Raw genomic sequence first — 25,720 nt, 5'->3', positions numbered from 1 at the left:
AATGTTCTATCCTTTATTCGCCTATCCGTGAATCTGAAATGCAATTTTTTAGGTATTCATAAATGATCGTGGGATCGTGTGGGATCGTTAAGGTGACAGATTCTACAGAAGAAGAAGAAAAGAAATACAATTTGTACACGTTCAAAAATTAATCTTATTTAATTTTTTATTTTTTAAAAAAATATTTTATCTTAACACCATACCTACCGTTTAAAACATTTTATAAAGCATAATTTTAAAATAGAAAATATAATTTGTTTTCTTTTTTTCAATTCTTTCCTTCTTTAATTCTCTTTCTTTCATTTCATTTTTCAAAAAAAACTCATATATCGGTGTCTGTTTACCTTGAAGGACAAAATGTCTTTCCGTTCATAGCAAAAATTCGCCATTTACTTGGATAGAACAGAGGAAGGAGCATTTTTGCCCCCTTCCATTGAGTAAGTATTTGCCCGAGATACTTTTGCTTGAATCGGTCTTTGTAGGTTCAAGTTGAAATATTAACCCCAAAGCTACGGTACAGCAGTTAGGTTCTCTAACGGATAATAAAACATCTTATGTTTTATCTCAATTGTGACGGACTACAAGGGATTTTCCCTCCAATGAGAAATTGATCTAAGAATAAAAATTATTTGTATAGATCTCCGTGAACACTTTAAACCAATGAAAATCTTTTATGGGACCAGATCAATCATCCGATCAATCGGTTCTAAGAATTGAATACCTAACATAAGCTAAAACAAATTACAATATCAAATTTACCCAAAGCAATGTGATGAGGTCGACCAACAATAAGGCAAAGTTGGGTGTGTGGCGAGAGTAATGAAGTCGATTGACCAACCATCAAGCAAGACGAACAAGGTCAATTATGAGAAAATTAAACACAAGAAGAAGATCAACAAGCCCATTGAGCACGATCCATAATGGATGATCGGTCCCACGGAAATTTCCTATCAGTCATCAGAGTAAATCGGAAAGCGCATGTAACGACCAACCCAGATATCCAGCATCCTTTGATTGTGATCCCCATTTGGAGAAAAATTCCTACAAATACGTCGTAGCTAAGGATCGAATCGTGGATACCTGAGTGACAACCTGGATGTTCTACCGCGGCACTACAGCCCCGGAGACCATAATGGATGATAAAAGGAATATGGCAAGGAGGTTAATAAGGTTGATCGCAAGGTCAAAGTGGGTTTAAGAAGGTATATCAAGCATAATTAAAAATAAGACGACACGAAAAAAAAATCCAAAAGGTAGTAATTTTACTCATTAAAGTGTTAAAAATACTACCAACAGTTATTGTAAAAAAAATGATAAATTCCAATTAGTTTCAAGGACTCAATTCCTGGAGTGATCGATCCGATCCTACGGAAGTTTCCCACCGACCACCAGGGTAAATCGAGAAGCGCATACGGCGACCAATCCAGATGTCCAGCATCTTTTGATCGTGTTTCCCATTTGAAAAAAAATTCTTGCAAATACGCCATAGCTGGAGATCGAACCGCGAGTCCCTGGATCATAACCCCGGATGTTAACATTTAAGATAACATTTAAAAAAGATAACATTTAAGAACTTTAATTAACAACATATGTTAAGAATCAATAAACTAATATTGCAAAAATCAAATTCTAAAACTAGCAAATATAATAAAAGCAAATGAAATATATTATTCAAATTTTAAAAATTATGAATATTTAATTAACAAAATAAAACGAAGAAAATTTAGCATCAATATCAAATAAATATTTTCCTAAATCAATAGAATAATAATATTAGTAAATTAGGAAAAAAGATAGGACAATCTAGTTAAACACTAAAAATAAGTTACAGAATCACTAAAATACTTAAAATAAGTTATAAAATTACTTAAATATAATAGCAGTAAATCTATTAAAATACTTAAAATAAGTTATACTTTTAATATCACTAAATTTTTATTTAAAAAATCAGAAAATCTATTAAAATACTTCAAAATAAGTTTTTTTTAAGATTTGACTCGGCGAAAGCCTCAACTCCTTCATCCAAATACGACGCCGCCGATTCGTTTTCGAGCAACTCGCCGCCGCGTGCCCCGCCCCTGCGCCCTCGTTGCACACTACCACACGCCATGAAGAGGACGACGGCCATGCAGCCTCTGCACACTGCGTTGCACAAGAACCTGACAGAGCTGGAGTTGAGGCTCCGCGAAGCGAACCCGTCGAAGCGCAAGGGGACGGCGTCGAAGATCGACTTCCTCAAGGCCCTGCTCGCCGCCGAGATGGAGGCGCATGCCGGCCGCGCGCCGCCGTCGCATATCCTGCACTTGTCCGGAAGGCTGAGGGCCGTGGAGCGGGCGCTCCGCGACTGGGAGGACTCCGACGTGCCGCCGGCGGATGGCCTCCGCGACGAGTTGACCTGCCCCTGCACTTACAAGTGCTGCGAAGCGGCGAACCCAGAAACAGAGAGGGAGGAGGAAGGGGGTGGTGGTGGTGGTGTGCCGGAGCCCGAGGATTTGGGCACCCTTGTGGAGGAGAAAGTAGTAGGTTTGGCAACTGAATGGGACAAGAACAGTGCAAAGGGAGAGAAAAAAGGAAACAGAACATGACCGCCGGCGGTTCAGATGCCGCTTCATCTCTGCGGCGGCGGCGGTGGGGGCAGTAGTCGGAGTGCTGGCATTGAGTTTCTACAGAGTAGATGAGGAGGTGTTCCTAGTACCAACCTGAGAGGAATTCTTCTTGCAATTTGCTTATTTCTCCTCTGCTGGTTCATGAATTTTGCTCAAAGTGATGATGATGGATTCCTTTGATTCCTGCAACAAACAAACAAACAGTAAATTTTTTGTTTTGTTTTTTTGTTGCTGCTAATACGATTGAAATTCATAATTGTAAGACATGAAAATAGAGCAGAAACAAACTTGTCTATGGTGATCCATGGATCATTCACATTTCCATGAACTGCATGAAACATAAAAGGGATCATTCTGTTTGATAAATGTAGCCATGTAGATGTTTTCAAGAATACAAGATAATTTAATTAAATCCCCAAATCAGACTCCAACAAAGGATTATTTTGTTTGACTATAAAGAATGAACTCGCACAAACCAATCCTCTTCACTGTTTCAAAAAATAAGCACAATCCTCATCATTAAGGGAAAAGAAGAATCGGCTAGATAGATGCTCATGGCCAGCACTGAACTCTGTGATTTAAGAGAAACTCCTGCTTCTATGTGTTTTTGATGAGGTAACCTATGATGATGCCCAAGAAAGCCACAACCGCAACGAATGAAACAGAGAAACCACTGCGGCTTTGCTGTTTTCTTATCAGTTCCTGAAAGTTCAAATGGTAGAAAAATTATAACTCTAATAGCTAGCATCAACATTTTAAACATCAATTAAGGAATAACAAAGGTAGTAGATTTTGTCAATGTTGTAGTTGACCATGCGATGGCAAGTATGTGACGAAACAATTGAGTGGAAGCCAAAGCAGAACAGTGTAAAAGTTAATATATTAGCAGATAACAATCTTAGAATTCGATATCCACCAGTTATTCCCTGATACATTGAGCATGCCAAGTGTTAGAAAGATGAGGTAGACTAAATTAAATTTGGAAAAAATCTCACAGCAGAGAGACCTGAACCTAAAATCTGCTCATCTAACTAGAAGTTCAAGAGAGACAAGAAGAAAAGTTCATTTATGCTTTTTGCAAAGAACGTTTACCACATTGAGACAGAGTGACATTTGGATAGTCATCACATGAAGCATCTGAGAGTCCATATGTAGCTGTTGAATTCTCTAAGCAGATGCAGTAGCAAACACCACTACACCAGAGCATCCTAAGGCATCTCTTCTTGTGAGCATTTGTTTGACCTAGGGCATAGTTGGATACTGCAGTCTGGAGCTTCCAAGCAATATGCTAGGTGCAAAATGATGAGGCTATTTGGAAGTTACATGTTGAAGGTGATATTGAAGATTGAATATAGAAAAAGAAGTTTATGATAAGTGAACAAGCTAGGCAGAATTTCAAAAGGCAGATCAATGGGGGCAACTATCTCCATTAAGTCAGTGATTTACTAATGCACCTTAAATGTTAGTTAATGATAATAGAACGTATATATATAAACACAACTAGTAGCCATTTTGGGCGACAAAACTGGAATGTCAAGATCTCTCTCAACTAAATGTAGTGTATATTGGCAGACTCATTTGGGCCTTACATACAAAACAACTAGCTAGTCTCTTTTAATATTGAAAGAACCATGTTGACAATAAATTACTAGAATGATAAGGAACAACCCTATTCCATGACCTACTCAAGTTAGTAGATACTTTAAACTAATGTCTACAACAATTGCAGACCAATAGCTTTCTGTAGCTAGCCATCGGAACCATATTTTAAAAGTCTTAGGGAGCTTTTGGGCACATAATATATTGTTTACATCCGATATTTTTTGTGCTTAAATGCTCAAAAGATGACGAAGGTTGAAGGCTCCAACTCAAGCTATTGCTAATTTAGTCTTCCTTGTGCATTCATTTACATTGTTAGGAAGACTTGAGAATTGTTGAAGTGTGATCTCATTAACTAGGTTTTACAGAGATTTTCCCCATTGCCTCTTATAAATGGGTGGTTTATAGTGGATTTATGAGGGTGATCCACCGGATGAGTTGAAGTAGGAGTAGAGACTCTGATCCACATTATATTGGTGTATTGGCATTGTTTCTTGTTTATATTGGTGTATTAGCATTGCTCCTTTTGATTATAACTTGACATGATCAACCATACACTAACACACTCGTATTACTAATTTTATATTTGTTTTTGCTTGTATGCAAGGAATTGAGCAATTTACACTCACCATCTATTTACCCCACCTCTACTTAGACCATCTTCATGACCCTACAGATGGTAATAAATTGGATTTGCAAACACACTAATACAAGAGGAAATTAAAGGCTGGAAATAGTAGCATACAGCTTTAATAACATCCATATGCAAGAAACTGGGCATGCTCGGCATTTGAATATTTTAAAAAGTGTTCAAAAGCTGAAAAACTGTTATTAGCAAAATCTGGAAGATATTAAATCAAACATCAGGGAAAACCATACCAACTCTTGTAGTAATTTCTGATTTTGTTGAAGTGCATACTTCTTCTCCTCGGTCAGCTTTTGAGCTAATGATTCCACCTACAGAGTTAGATTCATAACAATCAATGTGCATAAGGAGATAAAATTGGGTATCTAGCTTGTTTACAAAATAACGATAGAATATAATTGCATTTGATAAATCTTAGAGCTCAATCGAATAGATATAGTGACAACTAATTGATCCTATAATTAGAAAAGTTGAATTGATTTGAGTTGTAGGAGAGATGGACAGTGAATATTAAAGAAAATTTACGTGTTTGGAAGAAAAATATCTGGATCTCCTAGCCGTATAGTGTTGCACAAAGGTTAATACCTAAATGTTATTGTAAGGCTAAGGTCAATGTAGCTGCCCCCAAACAGTTAATGATAATATGACCTTGGATATGGCTTCTAATGTATTCTGACTTGTAAGTCAAATCTTGAAATGCACCCTTCTCTTCATGTCTGCTCTCCAAATTTATCTATCTACCTTCCCCTAATTCCTTTCACCCACCTTCTTTGATAACATCCTACTGAATACTAACTATTCAATAACATCCCTACTGAATACCTTTTTTTTCTGTCGCTCCTACTTCCCATCTGTAACTTTAAAGTTCCTCTTTCTCATAGTTCTCTTTATTATTCCTCATAGAAAAGATAAATATAATTAAAATCCTAATTTCATTCAACTGCCCTAAGATTCAGATCAGATCCTCGCATTATGAAGAATGTTTTAGCAAATGAAAATACATAGCAAAAATAACAAAACAATATGGTAAAGGTAAAAAATAATAGCTTTCTAACAGATCTAATACAATAATATACAGTTATCTTACATTAAACATATATGAGTTTGAAGAATTGGGAGGGAGAAGCATTCCTTAATATACATGGTAGCAAAGCAACTAAAATCTACATACCATTAAATAACTTTTGACAAATCAATTGGTCATTTCATGTATATGAAAGGTTAAGTTTATGTTAATGACCTGAATTTGACCACAAGCTTATATTTCAGAGCAGAGCACAAGTTCTCAATATTGCGAGAAATGGTAGAATTATATTAGTCAAATTTTAGAGCTGAATCAATAATACTTAATGATGATCAAAAGAATCTATAGGGAGACAGGTTGAATTGATTTGAGTTGCAGGAGTGATTGGAAGGGAATATTTAAGAGAACATAAAAGTGATTGAAATAAATTTAAATATTACTAGTAATATAATTTGCATAAAGGTCAATATAAACATAAGATCCATGTAACCATCTACCAAATAGTTGGTGCTAACATAATCTTGCATATGACTTCTGATGCATTGCAAGTCAAATCTCAATATGCACGATTGCCATGATGAATGCTCTCCAAATTGATCATCTAGCTTTTACTAATTCATTTTTTACTCACCTTATCCATATTGACTATAGAGGTATAAGTGGTTGGGTCGCCCATGGCCTAGCACGATACCAATTTTAGACATTGAGGTTGTGGTTTGCGAGCTTGTGCTAACTCGAACTCGGTTGCACAGATGTTGGACCTAGTCCAACACGACTTGTAAGTTGAGTTTTGGCTCGGTTTTTTATTTGTAAATTGATAATATTAAATATTTTTAGATAGTAACTAATAAAAAATATCAATTTTAATAACATTAATTTTTATTTTAAAGATTTTTATTTTTCATATTTTTTAAAATATATATATTTTAATATCAAGATTTTAAGAAAGGACAACCCAATGCACGAAGCTCCTATGTGGTGTCTCCGGAAAGGTAGGACCACATTGGGTCTATTATGTGCAGTCTTATCCTACATTGCAAGAGGTTGTTCCTGCGACTCGAATGAATGACCAAAAGATCACATGACAACAACTTTACCATTGTGCAAAGCTCCTCTTGTAATATAAAGATTTTAATTGATCAAATTTTATTAAAAATGATTTTTTTTAATTGTATTTTTTTTCCTTTTTGTAATTGATGTAACTATCAGGCCTAAGGGTTTGGGCCATCATGAGTATGGTTTGCTCAGACTCATGCTCATGTTGGGTGACATAAAACCCTTTTCTAGGCTATGCTCAACACAACACAATAGGAGTCATACCAGGTGAGAAGAAAGAAAAAAATAGGTCGAACAAATTCACGACGTGCCTGATCCAAGCACAACGCAAGGACACTACTACTTGATTATCATGACTAATAATTTGATAAAACCCTATTGATATAGGTATTGAATACCCTTTTTGTCCCGCCTACTTCCCATCTGCAATTGTTAAGTTCTTTTTGCCTGGTAGTTCCCTTTAGTATGCTTCATATAAATAGCAAATATCGCTGAAGTCTTAGTTTCATTCAGCTTCCATGAGTTCCAGATCAGATCCCTAATTTATGAAGAACTCTATGACCAATGGAAATAAACAACAATAATAACCAAAAAGTGCTCTGAAGCAATACATGGGTAGACAATAGTGTATGACAAAAATATGGGTTTGAAGAAGTCCCAGTTTACTCCATAACAAAGCAAAAAAATGGTAGCATACCATCAAATAAGTCTTGACAAATTAAATGGTCATTTCACTATCTGAAAGGTAAAGTTTATGTTAAATGACCTGAATTTGACCAGAAAGCTTATATTTCAGAGTGGAGCACATATCTCATTCTCAATATAGCGAGGCGCAGTGAATGCAAATGTTTGTATTTATCATGTTTAGGATGTTTTTTGTTAAGCAAAACTTCCACCGCGGATAGGCAGAATAGAAGAATCTCAAAGTTACCTCTTGTTCTCTAGAAGGTTCTTCCAATGATCTTGATGCCTGAAATTATTTTGAGTTTTGCTATTAATGCCCAAGCCAACAAGATAGTTAAATCAAAAGAGAAAGTGTGAAATCTCCAAACATGCTTACTCGACAGTAAAATGGACTTACAGCATCTAGTAATGTTGAACTCTGAACTTCATTGTCTAACATGGAAGAAGGCGGGGAACCTCCTTCCTCTGATTCCTCTGGGACTGGTGAGGGAGGATTAGCAGGTATATAAATGACGCGTAGCTTAAACTCCTCGACAACTTTACCAGGTACTTTATTGAACTAAAATTTGAATGAGTTCATCAATTCTCAAGACATCTGAAGGATTAAGAAATAAGACTCCGAAGAAAACCAGGTAATATCACCAAGCAAGGTACCATTTCAGTGGTTATATCCTTGGTTGTAGCTCCATCATCTGCTGCAACACTTTGGATTAGGAACTTGTCTTTGCACTGCAAATCAGGCGGGGCCTCCTTCTGAGCTTGCATTGTCACTAACAGAGGGGATAAACAGCAAAAAGTAACTTCAGAAACAAAAAGGGAGAAAGCACGAATTAAATCCAGGCTTTTAGTAGGATTTCACCTGTTATGCTAACTGATGACCTCGGCTGGACAATTCCCATGTTTGGTCGCACACTGTATTTTTTGGGGCTAGTTGTTTTAACCTAAGAATTGCAAGGAATCCACCCAAAAATTCCAAGAAATAAACCCTTCCAGAAGATTACAATCTCTGATGATAGGCACAAAAGAGTAAATTTTGGAGGACAAACCAAACCTTATAAGCAACATAATGGTCTGTTTTGTTGGTCAGCTGCATACTACAAGTGCTCTGTTTTTTCACCTCGACTTCATGAAACAATCAGTCGCATGCAAACAATCATCATCAGAATCCATCAAAAACTCGATGAAACCGAGAGAAATTTTCCGGACCATGACCCCCAAAATAGCAATTCAATGCTCATCGATATTAGACAAAAATTAAAGAAGGTCAAATCTAGAGACGGGAGAGAGATCTGACACATATTATAACCAAATTCGAAGTACTAGAAAGGAAATAGAATTTACAAGGCAATTTCAGCTCCGAGGGGTAGATCTTGAGAAGGCCTCCGCTGATCATGATGACGGATTGGTATCGACGACGGCGATCAGCTGCTTCCACTCCGTTACAGATCTCGAATTCTCGATCTGGAATCGGACTTCCTTGGAGACGACGAAATCGAGAGCAAACGCCGGTGGAGTCCCGATTCTATTCGCAGCGCATAAACAATAATAATTTGATCCGAACGATGGCCGAGACGAAACCTTGGACGGGATCCCCTCGTGACCACATTTGGTTGCGACGCCGCAATCGCCACATCAAAGCCGATCATTCAACTGGTCCCACACTTCCAATGGTCGAGATTTAAAAATTGATGACTGTAGAGTTGGAGAGAATCTCACCGGATTTGATCAATGAACATTGGTTGACATTGAAAATATAATATGAAATTTAAATGAGTCAAATTTAAATATTATATATATATATATATATATATATATATATATATAATTATAGATATATATTAATTGTCATTATTATAAATAATAAATTTTATAGCATTCAAAGTTGTAAAGGTGAAATCTGTCAGTCACTGTAGTCTCGGATTTCTGGCCAAATCGCCGCCATCCGGCCATTTATCGGAGAGATAAATCGAGAAACTGTAGTTGATTACGATATTTATAGCAGAAAATTACAGTTGATCATGACGCAGAAGAGTATTAGGTGAATTTAGATATTAGTGATATTATAAATATTAAATTTTATAGCATTCGAAGTTCGAACCAACCGGTCCAAGCATTTCGAGAAAATTCGACTATTAATTCAATGATTAGAATCGATCGTTTGCGTACCAAGTCGCAACATGTTCCTCAAGAATTACCGCCACGTCATCATCATCTTCTTCTTCGGTCTCCTCCTCTTCCGGCGATCGCGAGCTTCCTCCTTCATCTACGCCAGCTGCTCGCAGGGGAAGTACGACCCCATCACGCCGTTCCAGGCCCATCTCACCTCCCTCCTCGCTTCCCTCGTCGCCGGGGCCCCACTCGCCCTCTACAACAGTTACTCCGTCGGCGACAACTCCACCTTGCCTCCGGGCCTCGCGGCCTTCGGCCTCTTCCAGTGCCGCTCCGATCTTCCCCCCGGTGACTGCGCGGCCTGCGTCCGCGACGCCGTCGAGCAGCTCGCCCTCGACTGTCCGCGCTCCTTCGCCGGCTCCCTCCAGCTCGCATCCTGCTTCGTCCGCTACAGCAACGAGAACTTCCTCGGCAAGCCGGACGCCTCGTTGGTGTTCCGCCTCTGCAACGCGGCCTCCGGTGGCGGCGCAACTGCCGCCCCTGGCGACGCCGCGGCCTTCCTGCGGCAGCGCGAGGCCGTGCTGGCCGACCTCCTCAGCGCCGCGAGCTACCGGGTGAGCACCTCCGGCACGGTGCAGGGCGACGCGCAGTGCCTCGGCGATCTCGTCGCCGCCGACTGCGCCGCGTGCCTGGCGCAGGCGGTGGCGCAGCTCCGGGCGGTCTGCGGCGACGCCCTCTCCGCCGACGTGTACCTGGCCCAGTGCTACGCCAGGTACTGGGCTCCCGCCCACTACTTCCAGGCCGCCATTACCGCAGGTACAAGCTCCTATTCGTCCTCTCCTTCATCAACCAATCCATCTCCATGCTTTCGATCTCATCGCCATTATTTAGATCCTCAATCAGACCACGAATTACAGTCTAATTTATTTAACTCGAGGAAAATCATCTTCTGGTATTTCGGAGGCAGAAACACGTCCTTTCTCAGCAATGAATTCAGATTGTGATGTAATTAATTAGCCTGAAACAGACATTTATGGCTTCCATTGCATTACTTTTCAAACTTTTTTACATATTTTCTTTTCTTTTTTTTTTGTTGGTGGATGAAAGAAGACTCTCATGATCATGGTCACACTGCAAGAAATGTGGCGATAGTTCTGGGAAGCTTGGCCGGGCTGCTGCTCGTCATAATCCTCCTCTCCTTTGTGAAAAGAACATGTAAACTCTTCCATTTCCTTCCTCCTTCCTTCCTTCCTTCCTCGTGTTTTAAGATCTGCAGCTGTCTGGAGAACTGATGGAGGTTGTTGTCGCTGTTGCGTGCAGGTTAACGAATGGAGTCAGATGCTGCTGCGGGGGATCAGTTCGATTTGTTCGTACCAGTGTAGATGGCTGACTGCGTTTACTTGAGAGGATGAAGGCGAGCGGAAAAAAAGGGGCGCGCAGATGTCAACATGTTTATGAGTGTTTTATGAGACAAGGAAAACACTTTGGATTGAACTGGAATTTTGATCCACCCCCACCCTACTTTTAAAATTACCAAAACACTCTTTTTCTCTATCTCGTATCGTGATATATCAAAAGAGAAATGATATATTACATAAAAATACAATATGAAAATATAACATAACATATTACACTGTATGGATGTGAGATTTACTGTATGATTGTGAGACCCGTATGTCATGTTACATTTTCATGTAGTGTATCATTGCTCATATCAAAACTACATAGCATTTCACGGCCAAGCCTGACCAAAAGTTTGTCGCTAGGTCCGGATATGGCTCGATCACGATTTCGCATTAGGGCAAAATTGTGTGCAAACGGCCACTCGACTATCTCGGTCATGATTTGTTTCACTGGCTCCGTCACCTATTTAAGTAGTCGTTGATCAGACAGGGCGAAGGAAGGCAAACGGAGAGGAGGGAAAGGATATTTTAGAAACCGGGTGTGTAACTCGGTAATTTTAAAACTAAGGTGCACATATTTGAAAATTTCAGATCAGTACTTACCAAAGGCGGCTTTCCGAATGTAATTTTGTAATTTAACACATGAATTTGTTAAAATAACATGAAAGGCTTTCCGAATGAATTGGCCCGACATCGCGATTCCCAGGCCACTTACAGCTCCGTCCCATCAACGGCTGCGATCTATCTTGCCCTCTCACAGTCCACCGTCCACTCCACCGCCTGGTAACGGTCGGTTGATCGCAACGGTTGAGTTCCCTTAAAATTTGAACTGTTTAAGGACCAAAAGGAGGCAGCGAAGGATCTATATAAGGAACCTTCTCGCTTGCCGTCTCTTCCCATTTCAAGATAGGCAGCAAGAGAAGTCACCCGATTCTGATTCCCCTCTTCGTCCATTGAGATTCCGGTGATGGAGGACGTGTTCGACTCGATGATCTTGGTTTCCGGCCCAAGTTTTGTTCGATCAGGGTTCAAGGAGCAAGCTTTTGGAGGTCAGGCTTTATTCTAGGGTTCCATATTTTTGGTCGCCGGTTCATGTTTTGCTCGATCAGGGTTCCCGGGGGGAGGGGGGGGGGGGGGGGGGGGGGGGGGGGGGGGGGGGGGGGGGGGGGGTTGATTAGGGTTCCGTATTTTTGGTAAATTAGAGTTGTTCGACTCCATATCTTAGTTTCAGGTCCAAGGTTTGTTCGGCGAGCTTTTGAGGTCAGAATTTATTTTGGCTGTTCTTTGGTTGTTGGTAAAATTAGGGTTTAACAAATGCTTTTGAAGGGAAGACTGACAAGTCAGGATTCACGCAAATTCTAGGGTTTTGGAACGGTTGTTCGAAATGCATCTCCTTTTTGTCGTGATTGTATTAGCTCGCATTCTCAGAGCTGCGACCTCTGTTGTTATTTCTTGCTGGAAGATCAAATCTTTACGTTCCATCTGAACTTAGATTAGACACTGAATATCCTGTTACAACTCCTTGAGAGATAAAATTTTGAGCTTATTGCTATTATGCTGCCAAATTGATATAACTCTTTCATTTCATTTCTTCTACATTCAGACGATGTCGTGCTGTTCGTTAATGCTGGAGGATGCGAGATTCAGGGAAAAGGTTGCCACAAGAATTTCAACGGTGATGCCTATTTCCAAGGTGGAGATATAATAGAAACCAATGAAATCATAGCTGAAAGTGGTGACCGCCCATCACTTTATCAATCTGCACGATATGGCGACTTCCACTACACGTTTAATAATCTTGCTCCTGGAGACTATTTTGTGGACTTGCACTTTGTGGAGATAGTCAATACAAATGGTCCTAAAGGAATTAGGGTCTTTAACATATATGTGAAAGAAGAGAAGGCAAGATCTCTTTCACCTGCTGCATGGTGTATTATATTTTAGCTGTATGGATTCTGAGAAATCTTTTTCTGGGTTAGAATTGCAGATATTATCTGGACTTGACATATATGCTGTTGTTGGAGCTAATAAGCCTCTGCAGCTAGTTGATATCAGAGTTTCTGTCGTGCACAATGAGAATGTTTTGATAAGATTTGAGGGACTCTGTGGATCTCCAACAGTTTCTGGAATTTGCATCAGAAAGGCTCCAACTTTTTCAGGTACATTATATTTATTATGTCTCTAGGATTGAAGTTTAATATTTATGTCTTCTCAGTTTTAACTTCATCAGAGTTTAGCAGCCACGGTAAGACCAGAGCTTCAGTTGTGCATCAAATGTGCCACTGAGGTAGAGGGTTCTCCTATTCAGGTCTGGAACTGAACCTTCGTAGTGAGGTCCTCAGATTTGAAGCATAGCTTTTTTATCACCAAGAGTGATATGTTTTGCATTTGCAGAAAAAATTACAGAGTAAAAACATTGCCCAGTATGAGAAGAAAATACAGGAGCTAACTAATGAATGTAAAATGAAATCTGATGAATGCTATGAAGCTTGGATGTCACTAACAGATGCAAATCAGAAGCTACAGAAGGTCACTATGGAGCTTGACAACATGATCTTCCAAAATGAAACACTTGGTAGGGGAATTATTATTTTTTGCCTTGTTAATGATGCCTCTAATAAACTGTCTGATTATTCTTTTCTTGCTTGTAGAACAAGCTGTTGGAAGGGAGATTGAAAATTTTAAAGATGTTTCTGATAAATACAAGAAGGATAAGAAGTTGTGGTCTTCTATAATCAATAATTTGGAAAAGAAGATTAAGGTACATACATAAGTCTAGATTTTGATTTTTAAATTTTTTTTTTTTTTTTTTTACTCTGGCTACAACTTCAGACAATAAAAGAAGACCACACGCAACTTTCTCAAGAAGCACATGACTGTGCTAACTCAATTCCTAATCTAAATAAGATGAGCATTGCAATTCAGGCCTTAGGTAGGTTTTCACACTTCAAGATACTTGACAATGAGTAGAAAGGAAATTCAAATATAATTTTATATATACAGTTGCACAGAGCGAAGATCTCAAAGTAAAGTACAGTGAGGAGATGATCAAGAGAAAAAGATTGTTTAACCAACTCCAGGAGACAAAAGGTATGCCTCTCTTATTACTTATCTACATATTTCTTGCATCATTTGTCTGACTAGGATAGGTTTTTCCATTGTTCCAGGGAATATTAGGGTATTTTGTAGGTGTCGCCCCTTGAGTAAGGAGGAAATTTCATCTGGTTGCCATGCCATTATAGATTTTGATGCAGCTAAGGATGGTGAAATTGGAATCATGACTGGTGGAACAACAAAGAAAAGCTTTAAGTTTGATCGTGTCTATACGCCAAAGGACAATCAAGGTATTTAAGACTGCAATCATTCTTTGAGAATGCAGATAACAAGAAATTTGGGTCATTCAACACAGTAGTTAACTGTACTTAGATTAATAGAAATACATTTCAGTGCGTCAGTTGAAGTATGCATCCAGAAATAAGCTGTGCCAATTTAATAAAAATAAAGTAAGAAATTGAAAAAGAAGAGACTATGGAATCCTAAAAACATGGTACAAAATGTTCATAGTGAAAACTTTGCAGTTTAAAGAAATGGAAAAAGATGTGAAACTGTTCTTAGGGGTGGTTGGAGATGATGTATGCTAATAATTACTTAAGTGAAATTAAGGTAAGATAATTGATTTATCTGCTAATAATTACTTGTCTGCCTTATTTAATAGCCATTATTAAATGATGATGTGCAGCTGATGTTTATGTGGATGCTTCACCTTTGGTCACGTCAGTCCTTGATGGCTACAATGTCTGCATATTTGCATATGGGCAGACTGGTACAGGGAAGACATTCACCATGGAAGGTACTGAGAATAACAGGGGAGTGAATTATAGAACCTTGGAGGAGCTTTTTAAAATAGCAGTAGAGAGGAAGGAGACAATTTCCTACAGCATATCTGTGAGTGTTCTAGAGGTGTACAATGAGCAAATCAGGGACTTGTTGGCAACCTCTCCTTCAAACAAGAAGTAAAATCTTTCTCTATTAATACACTTGCCTTGTACTCGGTTATTATGCTTACAATTATGCTGTTTGCCGATACTTTTTTCATGTAGGTTGGAAGTTCGGCAAGCAGCTGAAGGATTTCATCACGTGCCAGGAATGGTAGAAGCTAAAGTTGAGAACATGAAGGAAGCTTGGAATGTGCTGCAGGCTGGGAGCAATGCCAGAGCAGTTGGTTCAAACAATGTAAATGAGCATAGCAGTCGATCTCATTGGTTAGTAATAACTTGGGTTTGCATTGTTTATTTGTTCTCAAGCATGGTTTTAGCTTGTTATATAACTAGTAGAGCTGTTTGATTCTTCAACATTCAGCATGCTTTGTATAATGGTGAGAGCAAAAAACTCGATGAACGGAGAGTGCACAAATAGCAAGCTTTGGCTTGTGGATTTGGCCGGAAGCGAGAGACTAACAAAGACAGATGTTCAAGGGGAGAGGCTCAAGGAAGCCCAAAACATTAACAGGTCGCTCTCTGCCCTTGGAGATGTCATTTTTGCTCTTGCATCCAAAACTACCCACATACCTTACAGGTTTGAAATGATACAATGCTGCCTGCTTCAGATTTATCACTTGGCTTAATTCAGAATCTAAGAAAATCTCCCATTTTTTCAGGAATTCCAAGCTTACACATTTACTGCAAGATTCATTAGGTAGCTTGATAGATTAGAAAATGAGCATTTCTTCAAGTCTTAATCACTTGAATACTTAAAATATCTGCATTTGCTATTGTGAATTGCAGGAGGTGATTCAAAAGCTTTGATGTTTGTACAAATTAGTCCGTCAAACAATGACATGGGTGAAACTGTCAGTTCACTAAACTTTGCAAGTCGAGTACGAGGAGTAGAATTGGGTCCTGCAAAGAGGCAGATTGACACAGTTGAGCAACAAAAAATGAAGCAGATGGTATTGGTTCCTGATGGTTATTTATGCTATGTTTTAATTACAAGGTGGTCTTTTTAAATCACTTGGTCGATGTAATTACCTTCTGTTGTCATTTTCTTGAAGCTTGATAAACTGAGACAGGAATCTAGAACCAAGGATGAGTCGTTAAAGAAGCTCGAGGAGAACTCCCAACACCTTGAGAATAAACTGAAAGAGAAAGAACAACATTGTAGGATGCTACAAGAGAAGGTACTATATCAAAGAGTGCAGTATTTGATTTACTCAAAAAGGAAAAAACATTTTCACGCTTATGTTTACTCTTGTTAGAATAAAGATCTTGCTAGCCAAGCCAACTCAAATGCAGAAATCCAAAGTCAATTGGATAGAAAACAATGCCAGTTCATGGAAAAGTTGAATAGGAAGGAAGAAGAGTCCATGATGTTAAAGCAAAAGGTATGGTTTAGACTAATAATAAGAATTCAATATTTTCTGCAAAGAAAAACTTTGACATTACAGATTAACAAATCAAATTTATATTGTTTACAGGTCAAAGAGATGGAACAAAAATTGAAAGAGCAGCAACACAGAGAATCAATTAGTCTTCAAGAAAAGGTTAGTGATAATAATACAGGGAAACTTCACTTTTCCCTTTTCCCTCAAAGTTGATTTAAGTCTGCCTATTGCTTATAAAAAATCCTCTCCAGTATTGTGACTATGGGAGAAATTTTCATATTAATATTTGATAAAATAAAATTCTCTCAACACTAATAACAACTAACCTTTCTGATGCCGAGCTGGATAGCAATTATCCTGTGGGCAATGCTCTAATACCAACTGACGCCGGGCGGGATAGCGATTATCTCGGGGGCAATATTGAATCCGTTGGTTCGACTGCGAACGCCGAAAATAATCTTCTAAAACCTGTTAATTCGGAAAAATAACAAGAGATAGGGAAATAAACGGCATTGCCGAAAATATTATTAAACCAAACTTCTTCCTAAAAATATTATATACACCTAAGAAAGATTCCTAAAAAAAAGAAAATTTCTTAACAAACTTTAAAAAAAATTCCTAATAAAAAGAAAAATTTCTTAACAGATTCAAAATCCTAAAAATCCTAAACAGACTTCAAATATAAAATCCTATGAAAAATTCTTAACAGACTCAATCCTAAAAATCCTAAACAGATTTTAAAAATCCTAAAATAAAAAAATAAAATTTTCAAAACTACTCTAAATACCAATAACTCAAAAAATTATTAAAAATAAAAATTATCAAAATTAATAATAAAAATCTTTAGATTCTCCTGCATCAATCATCCCAGGTTGAAAGAAACTGGAATCAAAATATCTCCACAATGGTATGATATTGTCCACTTTGGGCCTAAACTCTCATGGTTTTGTTCTTGGGCTCTCCCCAAAAGGCTTCATACCAATGGAGATACTCCATCCTTTTAACCCCATGATCTTTTCCATGTACTTTAGATGTGGGACTTGTTTGTACCCTTGCAACCCAATAAAAACTCGTCCTCAAGTTTAGAGTAGTGTCAGGTAGTCGCCCAGGAAAAAGATCGTCGTGCACCAAATCAATAAAATTCATTAGTAGTTGCTGGGCTTTAGAAATCTTCGTCGATCCGCTGACAAATATGACATCAAGAGGTCACGGGTTGATCATCTTCCTTGTTGGTAGTCTCAATCGTCCTTCTTCAAAGCCCAAAAGAGAGGTTGATAGTCTCGATTTCTTCTCATCACAGTCAAAAGGGAATATAGTTGTATTGGAAGACATAAACTAATCATGTTGCTAGATGTTCTTGCATCAGATGCCCCGGGTTGAAAAAAACTCCTCCTCGAGTTTAGAATAATATCATGTGGTCGTCCAAGAGGAAGATCCTCTAACATCAATTTGGCAGAATCCACCATCATCTCTACTGTCATCGCGTCTGCTACTTGTCGCAACTTCCAGATAGGCGAAGTGGTCTGTTCCTCTAGCTCCTTGATCACTGCAATGACCCGCGACTATAAGCTCGAACTCTGCATATGGTAACACACAACGAGCACAACCACCGTGCATGCAGTCATAGCGCTCACCACCGTCTTTGTCACCGCCACCTTCCCCATGATTACTAGAGTCGGTCCTAGCGGATCCGACTCGAGCCGTTGTCCACCTCCCAAGTAACACAACGATCGAGGCTCGGAGCTCCGCCTTCCAAGATCCTTCCGCAGGATGTCAAAAAAGAAATTAGAGCAGCTACAGTAATTGAAGTTGGAAGTTGGCAAATTAGTTGACATGGAGTTTGAGAAAAAAGATTGGTAAGACATATGTACTGAAGAAGGGGATATTGTTGAAGAGCTAGCTGACTTCCCTTGTTTTCCTTCGTCTACGAGAATGCCTTCATTCAAATCACAATCATCTACTATTTCTTTGGTTCCATTAGTTGAAACCTCTGTTTGCATCTACTCATGTCCTTCCAATACAACTGAAGTATCTGTATTTTCTATGTCCTTGGATAAATCTGTTTGCTGCTGCATCATGTCTGTTGAAGCTAAATCATCTGAATGGTCAACAAAGTTCTGGACAAGGCTTGATGCTTGCTTTGAAGGAGAAGCCTCCTATGTAGTGGAAGCGTCAGTGCATTCAGAAGTATTGACAAGGCCTTGATTGAGCAACTCACCAACATCGGCGTCGAGACAAATCACTGACTAATTCATTGACAATTTCATCCTCATCGTATATTGGCTCGCCAATTGACTTGGTCTCGTCTTCGTCATAAATTGGATTGCCAGTTAACTCGATCTCGTTTTCTTCATGCTGAATGAATTGGGACGCTGAATCAATGCAAGGTAAGACGATGGAGATTTGGACTTCATTGATAGATGAACCATACTGTTGATTGCCGTCGGACAAAGTGTGTTTCTGGTCTTCGATCAATGTTTCGTCTAGGTCTATCTCCTCTTCATCAGCATCGTCATAAACTAGATCACCAAATATTTCGATTTTGTCGTCATCTTTGCCGCCTCCTGTGATTGGACGATTGAGAGAATAAGATTGATCGTACTTGATGTTGTCGAGGTCCGCATCTTCATGAATGTCCTCGCTATCGTAGGAGGAAGGGGGGACGTAGAGGTGCTGCGGAGCCAGTGTTCTCTTGAAGTTGTAGGTGGCGGGGCGATTGATCTCAAATTTTTCGAAACCAAACTTGTGCTTCGACATCTCTCCTTGATTAGAAATTAATGAATTTTCAAAAGGAGAATAAAGAAACTTACGTCTTTTACGATCTTGTGCCGCTAGACGCTGGAATAACTTTGTGATTTGTCTCTGTAGATCTTGAAGTATCTCGTCTCGAGTGCTACGATCACCGAGGCTTCCTTAGTCGGAACCTGTCTATCATGACCACGACGATGATCCATCGGATTTGAGAGCTAACTTTTATGATCTTGCACTGCTAGACGTTGGGATAACTTTGTAACTTATCTCTGTAGATCAAGAATCTCATCTTGGGTGTTACGATTATGGTATGAGACTTCCTCTGACGGAACCTATCTGTCACGACCATGATAACCACCATGACGACGATCCATCGGATCTGAAAGCTTTGATACCAACTGACGTCGAGTGGGATAACGATTATCCTATGGCAATGCTTTGATACCAACTGACGCCGGGCAAAATAGCGATTATTCTGGAGGCAATATTGAGAATCCGTTGGTTCGATTGCGAACACCGAAAATAATCTTCTAAAACTTATTAATTCGGAAGAAAAACAAGAGATAGGGAAATAAACGACATTGCCGAAAATATTATTAAACTAAAACTTCTTCTCCCTAAACATCAACTCAATGTTTATATAGACCCAAATCCTAAAAAAGAAAATTTCTTAACAAATTCTAAAAGAAAGATTTCTCATAAAAAAAAAATTTATTAACAAACTCGAAAAGATTCTTCATAAAAAGGAAAATTTCTTAACAAACTTGAAATCCTAAAAATCCTAAACGGACTTTAACTATAAAATCCTAAGAAAAATTCTTAATAGACTCAATCCTAAAAATCCTAAATAAATTTTAAAAAATTATAAAATAAAAAAATAAAATTTTCAAAACTACTCTAAATACCAAAAAAATTCAAAAATTACTAAAAATAAAAATTATCAAAATTAATAATAAAAATTTTTAGATTCTCCTGCATCACTTTCATTGTTGTCATACAGGTTAAAGAGCTTGAATTCAAACTTAATGAACAAACACACTCCGAAATTGCAGCAAAGGGGAAGGTAACTTTGGCATGCACACATTCAACCTTTTCCTACCTTTCATTCTACTTAAAATTGACATCCATATTAAACAGGTTAAGGAGCTAGAATGCCAGCTTAAAGAAAGACTGCAAATTCAGTTTGCTCTTGAACAAAGAGTAAGAGAGTTGGATATTGATATTTCAATTTTCAGTTCACTTATCTTCTCGAAGTTCATAAACTTGAATGACTTAATTTGCAGGTTAAAGAGCTTGAAACTCCCTCCATTTTACTGTCACAGTCTGCCAATAGATCAAGAATTGGAGCAGCAAGTAATGAATCAACAAGCTATACTGACTGTCACATTCTTAGAAGTTCAACTTCTATAAACAGGCCAAAGACGGGTGGTCAAGTTTCAGCTCTCTACAAAGTCGCATCTCCTTATGGAATCAAGAGGAAAGAAGAGCCCAAGCGTCTGAGTAATGTATCAGCCGACGACCATGAGAATCATGGTGTGTTTTCTAAAAGCTTAGTAGAGAAGAAGACAGAACCCAAGGAAATTAACAGAACTAGGAAGCTAGACCAAGAAAAAGCATATGGAAAGGCTACAAGGACAGCAAAAGTTGTCACAGCCCCAAAGCTCTTCCCTCATAGTAGAATTGAAAAGGAGGAACAGCAAGCCAAAGTAAGAGGATGGGTCAGGTAGTAGTGGTGATCCGGAACTAAGTCATTGTTTTAAGTCGAAAAATTCAAAGTTATTCTGAATTGTATCAGGCTACTGGAGTCAAACCAAGCGTCTGAATTGACTTGGTGACTCCAACAGCTAACGATATTCTATCTTAACAGTATATAATTGTATTGATTTTGTTACATTTTGTTGTTCTTAGAATCCTTCTTGTGATTTAAGATGCACTCCAGTTAATTTTCCTTGCTGAGATCTTAAAAAAGAAAGATCACATTGAGTGAGCCAGAGGACTTGAACTAGCAGGATGTGCTTAGCATGTCCAATTGGCTGAAACTCAAATGAGTTGGGCAAACTAAACATAAAAAAAAAACATTCCAATTATGATGCCATTCTTTTACTAAACTGGATCATTTTCAATTATTATTCCATTTTCAAGAGGCCCTTCTCTTTGTCTTGCCTTCTCCAAGGATACATATCGTATGGTAGAGTCTCACTGACTTTGGATTATGCAGGCAATCTTGGATGTCAGCATTGAGATTCTTGCAACTCTGAACGAAGACGGTGCTACTAGATGGCTCGATTGAACTTTTGCTTTCTTGCATATGTTCGACGCGAAGCTTTTCACCCTCCCAATCGGATTGTTTTGTTTATGCACTCGGATGCAATTTTGAATGCGTTTGTTCATTAATAATGTGTTCTCAGCTTGTAAGAATTAATACGGTCCCAGCTAATGTTGACTTTAAAGTATTGCAGCTAAATATGCTTCTAAAATGTATGTAATCTTCTGTTGACTTGGACTCACTGTTTGTTGATTTCAAATTTTATCTTCAAGTAGAATTAATTTTTGTTTCATTATCAAATCACGCGTGGTATCAATAGCTCTATGCAATTGTAGCAAAAGGTGATTATGCAGTTTATAGGTGACCTGTCAAGTAGTTACGGATAGGAGGGATTTTTTTTTCCTGAGAGTTATGTCCTATCAGAAATTGATCTCTTATTCTATTGTAATAAGTCTGTCACTCTCTAATTAATCAATTAGAATATTAATAGCTCTATGTAAAAAAAAAAAATGATAAATCTCAGTCAGTCTCATGGACTCAATCCCTGGAGGTGGTCGGTCTGGTCCCACGGAAGTTTTCCACCGACCACCAGATAAATCAGGAAGCGCATACGACGGGCAATCCAGAATTTTTTAATAGCTCTATAAGTTCTTTATAAAACTTGCAATGAAGGTACATCTCAGTCATTCATTTGGTTAACTTGTTGAATGAAACCACTTAACTGAAAATTATAATAATAAAAAAAATTAACTTTAATAATAAATCTGTTTGTTTTTTGTTTTAGAAACACAACTAATTGAATTTCTTTGTTAGGCCTATGACTTTTGTCTCTTCACTCTTAAATTATTTTGGCTCTTATACCAATTGATAGGAATTCATATCTTATCTTGTTAAAAATCAATAGAGATAGATTGATCATTTGGAAGGGATCAACAGAATTGATTAATTAAAAAAAATTATTTCATTATTTATTTTCAAAAAATTACATAATCATTTTATATATAATTCTACAATAATATTAAGTCAATATAAAAATTATTAATAAATTTAATAATCAATTCAAAGAATAAATATTAATAGATTTTATTTAAATTAATAATAAATTTAATAATATATTCTAAAGGATAATATTTTGAAAGTGTTATTTGAATAAGTCTAACTTAAATGTGTCTGAGTTAGGTTTTAGATTTATTCGTTAGGCAAAAGAAGATCAAGTTTGAATATATGGATTATAAATAATAATAATAATTTTATTCCAACTGTTAATTAAAAACTTAGAATTAATTCTAATCAAATTATTTTTATTTTATTTTATTTTTATAAATTTTAAATTTATTTACTGATATCCTTTGGGCCTTACCCGAGCCTGCTAGCGCTTGGACCGATTCCGGTCGGGTTGGGCTCAAAACGGCCTGGTTCGATTCTTTTCATCCCCTTTTCTTGGCACCCGTGCAATTTGATACGCAGCTTAGCGTCGCAGCGGCGGAAACACCGTCAAGATCAAGATCTCGGGTCCGGCAACAATCTCTTGCGTGGTAAGATAGAGATCGATTAGGGCAAGGCATCGGCCGCCTCGATCGATGACTGGCTTTTGGATTTATTGTTCGAGTTCTTCCGATGCGTTTTTGCCTTTCAATCTTATCTTCTCGTTGCATTTCTTTTTTAATTTGATTTGGAACTTCAATCCCTATTCTTGGACTACCTCTTTTGATCTATATCAGAATCCAGTTTCATCTCTGTATTCGCGAACTTGGTGAGGTTGTCGTTGTCAATTTGCTTTACCTTTTTCATTATCTTTGTTTTTGCTTTCCTACTTAACGTTTCCGAAGGACTTACGCAACTAATGTTCCATTTAGCAGTAATACTTTTTTTGGTTATCTTTTTCTTTGTGTGCATAGCAGTTTTAATAAGCATACCTTAATTTTGTCGCCGAAAATTTGTGTTTTTTTCTTTCTTTCTTGTTTTTGGAAACAGTTTGCATCCTTCATCTTATCAAAAATTGTTTTTATTTGCAGCACAAATGATCAGCGAATTTATTTCATTTATTAACGATGTAGGGTACTTGATTGAATTCTCCTTCTCCTTCAAAATGCATACTTTTGGTCTTGCTTTTATTTGGAAATTTGTTTGTCGTTTAGATATCACTTGATAGGAACCTTACCTGATACGATCCTCAGATTGATAAATCGAAACCCGCTTCAAAACATTATTTAGAAGAGGTCGTTTCAGTTATCATTTAGAATAGGTCGTTACATTTATTAATTTTCTCTTTTAAAATATTATCATTCAGAGTAGTTCATTACAATTATTATTATTGTTATGTTAACAAGGTAATTTTATATGCCTATAGTATAGAGACATTATATAGCTTTTGGAGTCAAGCAAGAAAATCATGTAATCAAATTAATTTGATTATTGGAGGTAGTTTGATTGTTGGAGGTCATCCTATCGATGATAATCGCTTTTCTCCTTTTTTCTATTTCCCTACTATCAACATGGTATTAGAGTGAGGTTCCTCACCACCACCACCATCGCTATCATTCCTAACACAATCTTATTATAATTCCACTGCACCATTATATCCATTACTAGCAGCAGAGTCTTTAACAGCTTGAGCCTAAATTTTTTTTAACACGGTTATGATTTTATTTGAAAAAACTTGCTTTATATTTTTCTTATTTGTTTATTTCTATTAAAAATAAAATGAATGTTATGTGTGTGTGTGTGTGTGTGTGTGTGTATACATTTGTTTGGATAATTCTAACACAATGGTAAGGGAATTTCTTATAGCAACAAACTGGAGATCCTATGAGATAAAAGATGAATTCCCTTGGAGAAGTGGAGATCACATGGGATGAATTTTGAGAGCTAAAAGATTTTTTTCTCCTACATGACATGTTAGATAATTCCAAGGTGTAGCTAGCTTCTATGCATTTGGAGAATCTTCCCTTCCAAATGTAGATAAGCTATGACCACCTTGGAATCATTTCGTGTGCCATGTAGGAGAGTAAATATTTCAGCTCTCGAAATTCATCTTACAGGATCTCTACTTCTCCAATAAGGGAATTCTTATTTTGTCTCATGGATCTCCAGTTTGTTACTATATGAAATCTTCCTGCCATCATGTTAGATTAAACAAGCATAATATTTTTTTATTCTTCTAATAAAAATGAGCGAATAAGAAAATTATAAAGGAAGCTTCTTCAAATATATTGTAACTCTGTTGAGGAGATTTATGCTCAAGTTGTTGAAGATTTTGATATTAGCAATGGATATAACTAGTATTGTGGGATGATAATAATGGTTGTGTTAGGGATAGTAGCAGTGATGGTGGTGGAGGGATTATAATGCAAGAATAATTGGTGGTGGTGAGGAAGTCACTTTGATACCAAGTTGATTGGAACTTGTGTCCTATCTCATGGGGAATCAGATAAAAGCAATAATCACTTCAAGGGAATCAACCTCTAACAATGAAACTGATTTGGTTAATTCATTGTCTATTGCTTTCCTCCAAAGACTACATAATGTCTCTATATATAGGTATATAGGAGTGTCTTGTCATATAGGAATTAATAATAATAATAATCAATCTAATGATCTATTCTTTGAAGGATAATATTTTGAAAGAGAAAAAGAGTAATAATAAATCTAATGACTTTAGTCTAAAGAATAATAGTTTTAAAGCATTATTTGAATATGTCTATTTAGGAATTATATCGCCACTGGAATGACCATTACTCACCATTAAATCATTTGTTTGAATTTTGATCTTGTAGGTTTTGATGAAATTCATTATAGTTCCATAGGTTATCTGTTGGTTGATAACTTGCGAGTAGTTAGTTGTTCATCCACAAAGTTGATACTTATTCAAAGAAAAGAACAGAAATATATTGTGCTCGGATGTCAGATTAAGGGACCTTATCAGAAGAAACCAGTAGCAATTTTTACCTTGGAAGTTTTAGCATTGTTGGGATGGATCCTCATCTGATTCTGGAAGTCCCTGATACTCCAGAAAGATTGGTACAGTTGGTTGAGTCATCATCTGTCAGCTCACCCATGGAAACAAATTTCAGTCCATTGCCACAACACCAGGATACAGATCATGTTTTACTAGAAAATTCTTGCCATTCCAGGGATTTTGGCTCAAGGGATGTCAGTAGAACAAGTAAAACTGACCAAACAAAGCTTATTTACAG

General features: G+C 37.6%; 3 protein-coding genes across 4 annotated transcripts; 2 read left to right on the top strand and 1 right to left on the bottom strand.

Moving 5' to 3' along the window:
• Positions 1-2,986: 2,986 nt before the first annotated feature.
• Positions 2,987-9,227, bottom strand: LOC141838266 (vesicle-associated protein 1-3-like). Its single transcript, XM_074725695.1, has 8 exons — positions 8,957-9,227; positions 8,667-8,737; positions 8,475-8,556; positions 8,270-8,385; positions 8,013-8,174; positions 7,863-7,901; positions 5,085-5,162; positions 2,987-3,308 (listed from the first exon to the last, which is right to left on the bottom strand). Exons 1-8 carry the CDS (start codon positions 9,006-9,008, stop codon positions 3,204-3,206), a joined length of 705 nt encoding a protein of 234 aa, XP_074581796.1. The 5' UTR covers positions 9,009-9,227; the 3' UTR covers positions 2,987-3,203.
• A 565-nt stretch (positions 9,228-9,792) lies between these two features.
• LOC141838264 (plasmodesmata-located protein 8-like) lies at positions 9,793-11,277 on the top strand. 2 transcript variants are annotated; one of them, XM_074725693.1, is made up of 3 exons: positions 9,793-10,540; positions 10,832-10,939; positions 11,045-11,277. In XM_074725693.1, the coding sequence occupies exons 1-3, from the start codon at positions 9,793-9,795 to the stop codon at positions 11,047-11,049; spliced, it is 861 nt and encodes a 286-aa protein (XP_074581794.1). In that variant the 3' UTR covers positions 11,050-11,277. The 2 variants fall into 2 exon arrangements, with proteins under 2 accessions (XP_074581794.1, XP_074581793.1); XM_074725692.1 differs by lacking the exon at positions 11,045-11,277 and having other exon boundaries at positions 10,832-11,016.
• An 817-nt stretch (positions 11,278-12,094) lies between these two features.
• Positions 12,095-20,985, top strand: LOC141838259 (kinesin-like protein KIN-14E). The gene is made up of 19 exons (XM_074725687.1): positions 12,095-12,176; positions 12,731-13,029; positions 13,115-13,286; positions 13,365-13,435; positions 13,522-13,702; positions 13,779-13,888; positions 13,960-14,059; positions 14,131-14,217; positions 14,295-14,471; positions 14,867-15,140; positions 15,228-15,389; positions 15,487-15,702; positions 15,785-15,822; positions 15,912-16,075; positions 16,178-16,303; positions 16,382-16,666; positions 20,259-20,321; positions 20,396-20,458; positions 20,542-20,985. The coding sequence occupies exons 1-19, from the start codon at positions 12,095-12,097 to the stop codon at positions 20,983-20,985; spliced, it is 3,114 nt and encodes a 1,037-aa protein (XP_074581788.1).
• The last annotated feature ends 4,735 nt before the right edge of the window (positions 20,986-25,720 follow it).

The sequence above is a fragment of the Curcuma longa genome, chromosome 11 (genome assembly GCF_044706935.1).
Source record: "Curcuma longa cultivar G26 ecotype Majalengka, Jawa Barat chromosome 11, ITB_CL_G26_1.1, whole genome shotgun sequence".
NCBI classification, from domain to species: domain Eukaryota; kingdom Viridiplantae; phylum Streptophyta; class Magnoliopsida; order Zingiberales; family Zingiberaceae; genus Curcuma; species Curcuma longa.
Note: the sequence above shows the minus strand (reverse complement) of the source record. Positions and strands in the feature narration are given on the sequence as shown.

Coding starts and splice junctions, on each gene's coding strand:
- LOC141838266 (XM_074725695.1), bottom strand. CDS start 9,008: ATGATCAGCGGAGGCCTTCTCAAGATCTACCCCTCGGAGCTGAAATTG. Junction 8,557..8,666: donor ACCATTATGTTGCTTATAAG/GTTTGGTTTGTC, acceptor TGCAATTCTTAG/GTTAAAACAACTAGCCCCAA. Junction 8,175..8,269: donor AGGATATAACCACTGAAATG/GTACCTTGCTTG, acceptor TTCAAATTTTAG/TTCAATAAAGTACCTGGTAA.
- LOC141838264 (XM_074725692.1), top strand. CDS start 9,793: ATGTTCCTCAAGAATTACCGCCACGTCATCATCATCTTCTTCTTCGGT. Junction 10,541..10,831: donor CCAGGCCGCCATTACCGCAG/GTACAAGCTCCT, acceptor GGTGGATGAAAG/AAGACTCTCATGATCATGGT.
- LOC141838259 (XM_074725687.1), top strand. CDS start 12,095: ATGGAGGACGTGTTCGACTCGATGATCTTGGTTTCCGGCCCAAGTTTT. Junction 12,177..12,730: donor CAAGGAGCAAGCTTTTGGAG/GTCAGGCTTTAT, acceptor TTCTACATTCAG/ACGATGTCGTGCTGTTCGTT. Junction 20,322..20,395: donor AAATTGCAGCAAAGGGGAAG/GTAACTTTGGCA, acceptor CATATTAAACAG/GTTAAGGAGCTAGAATGCCA.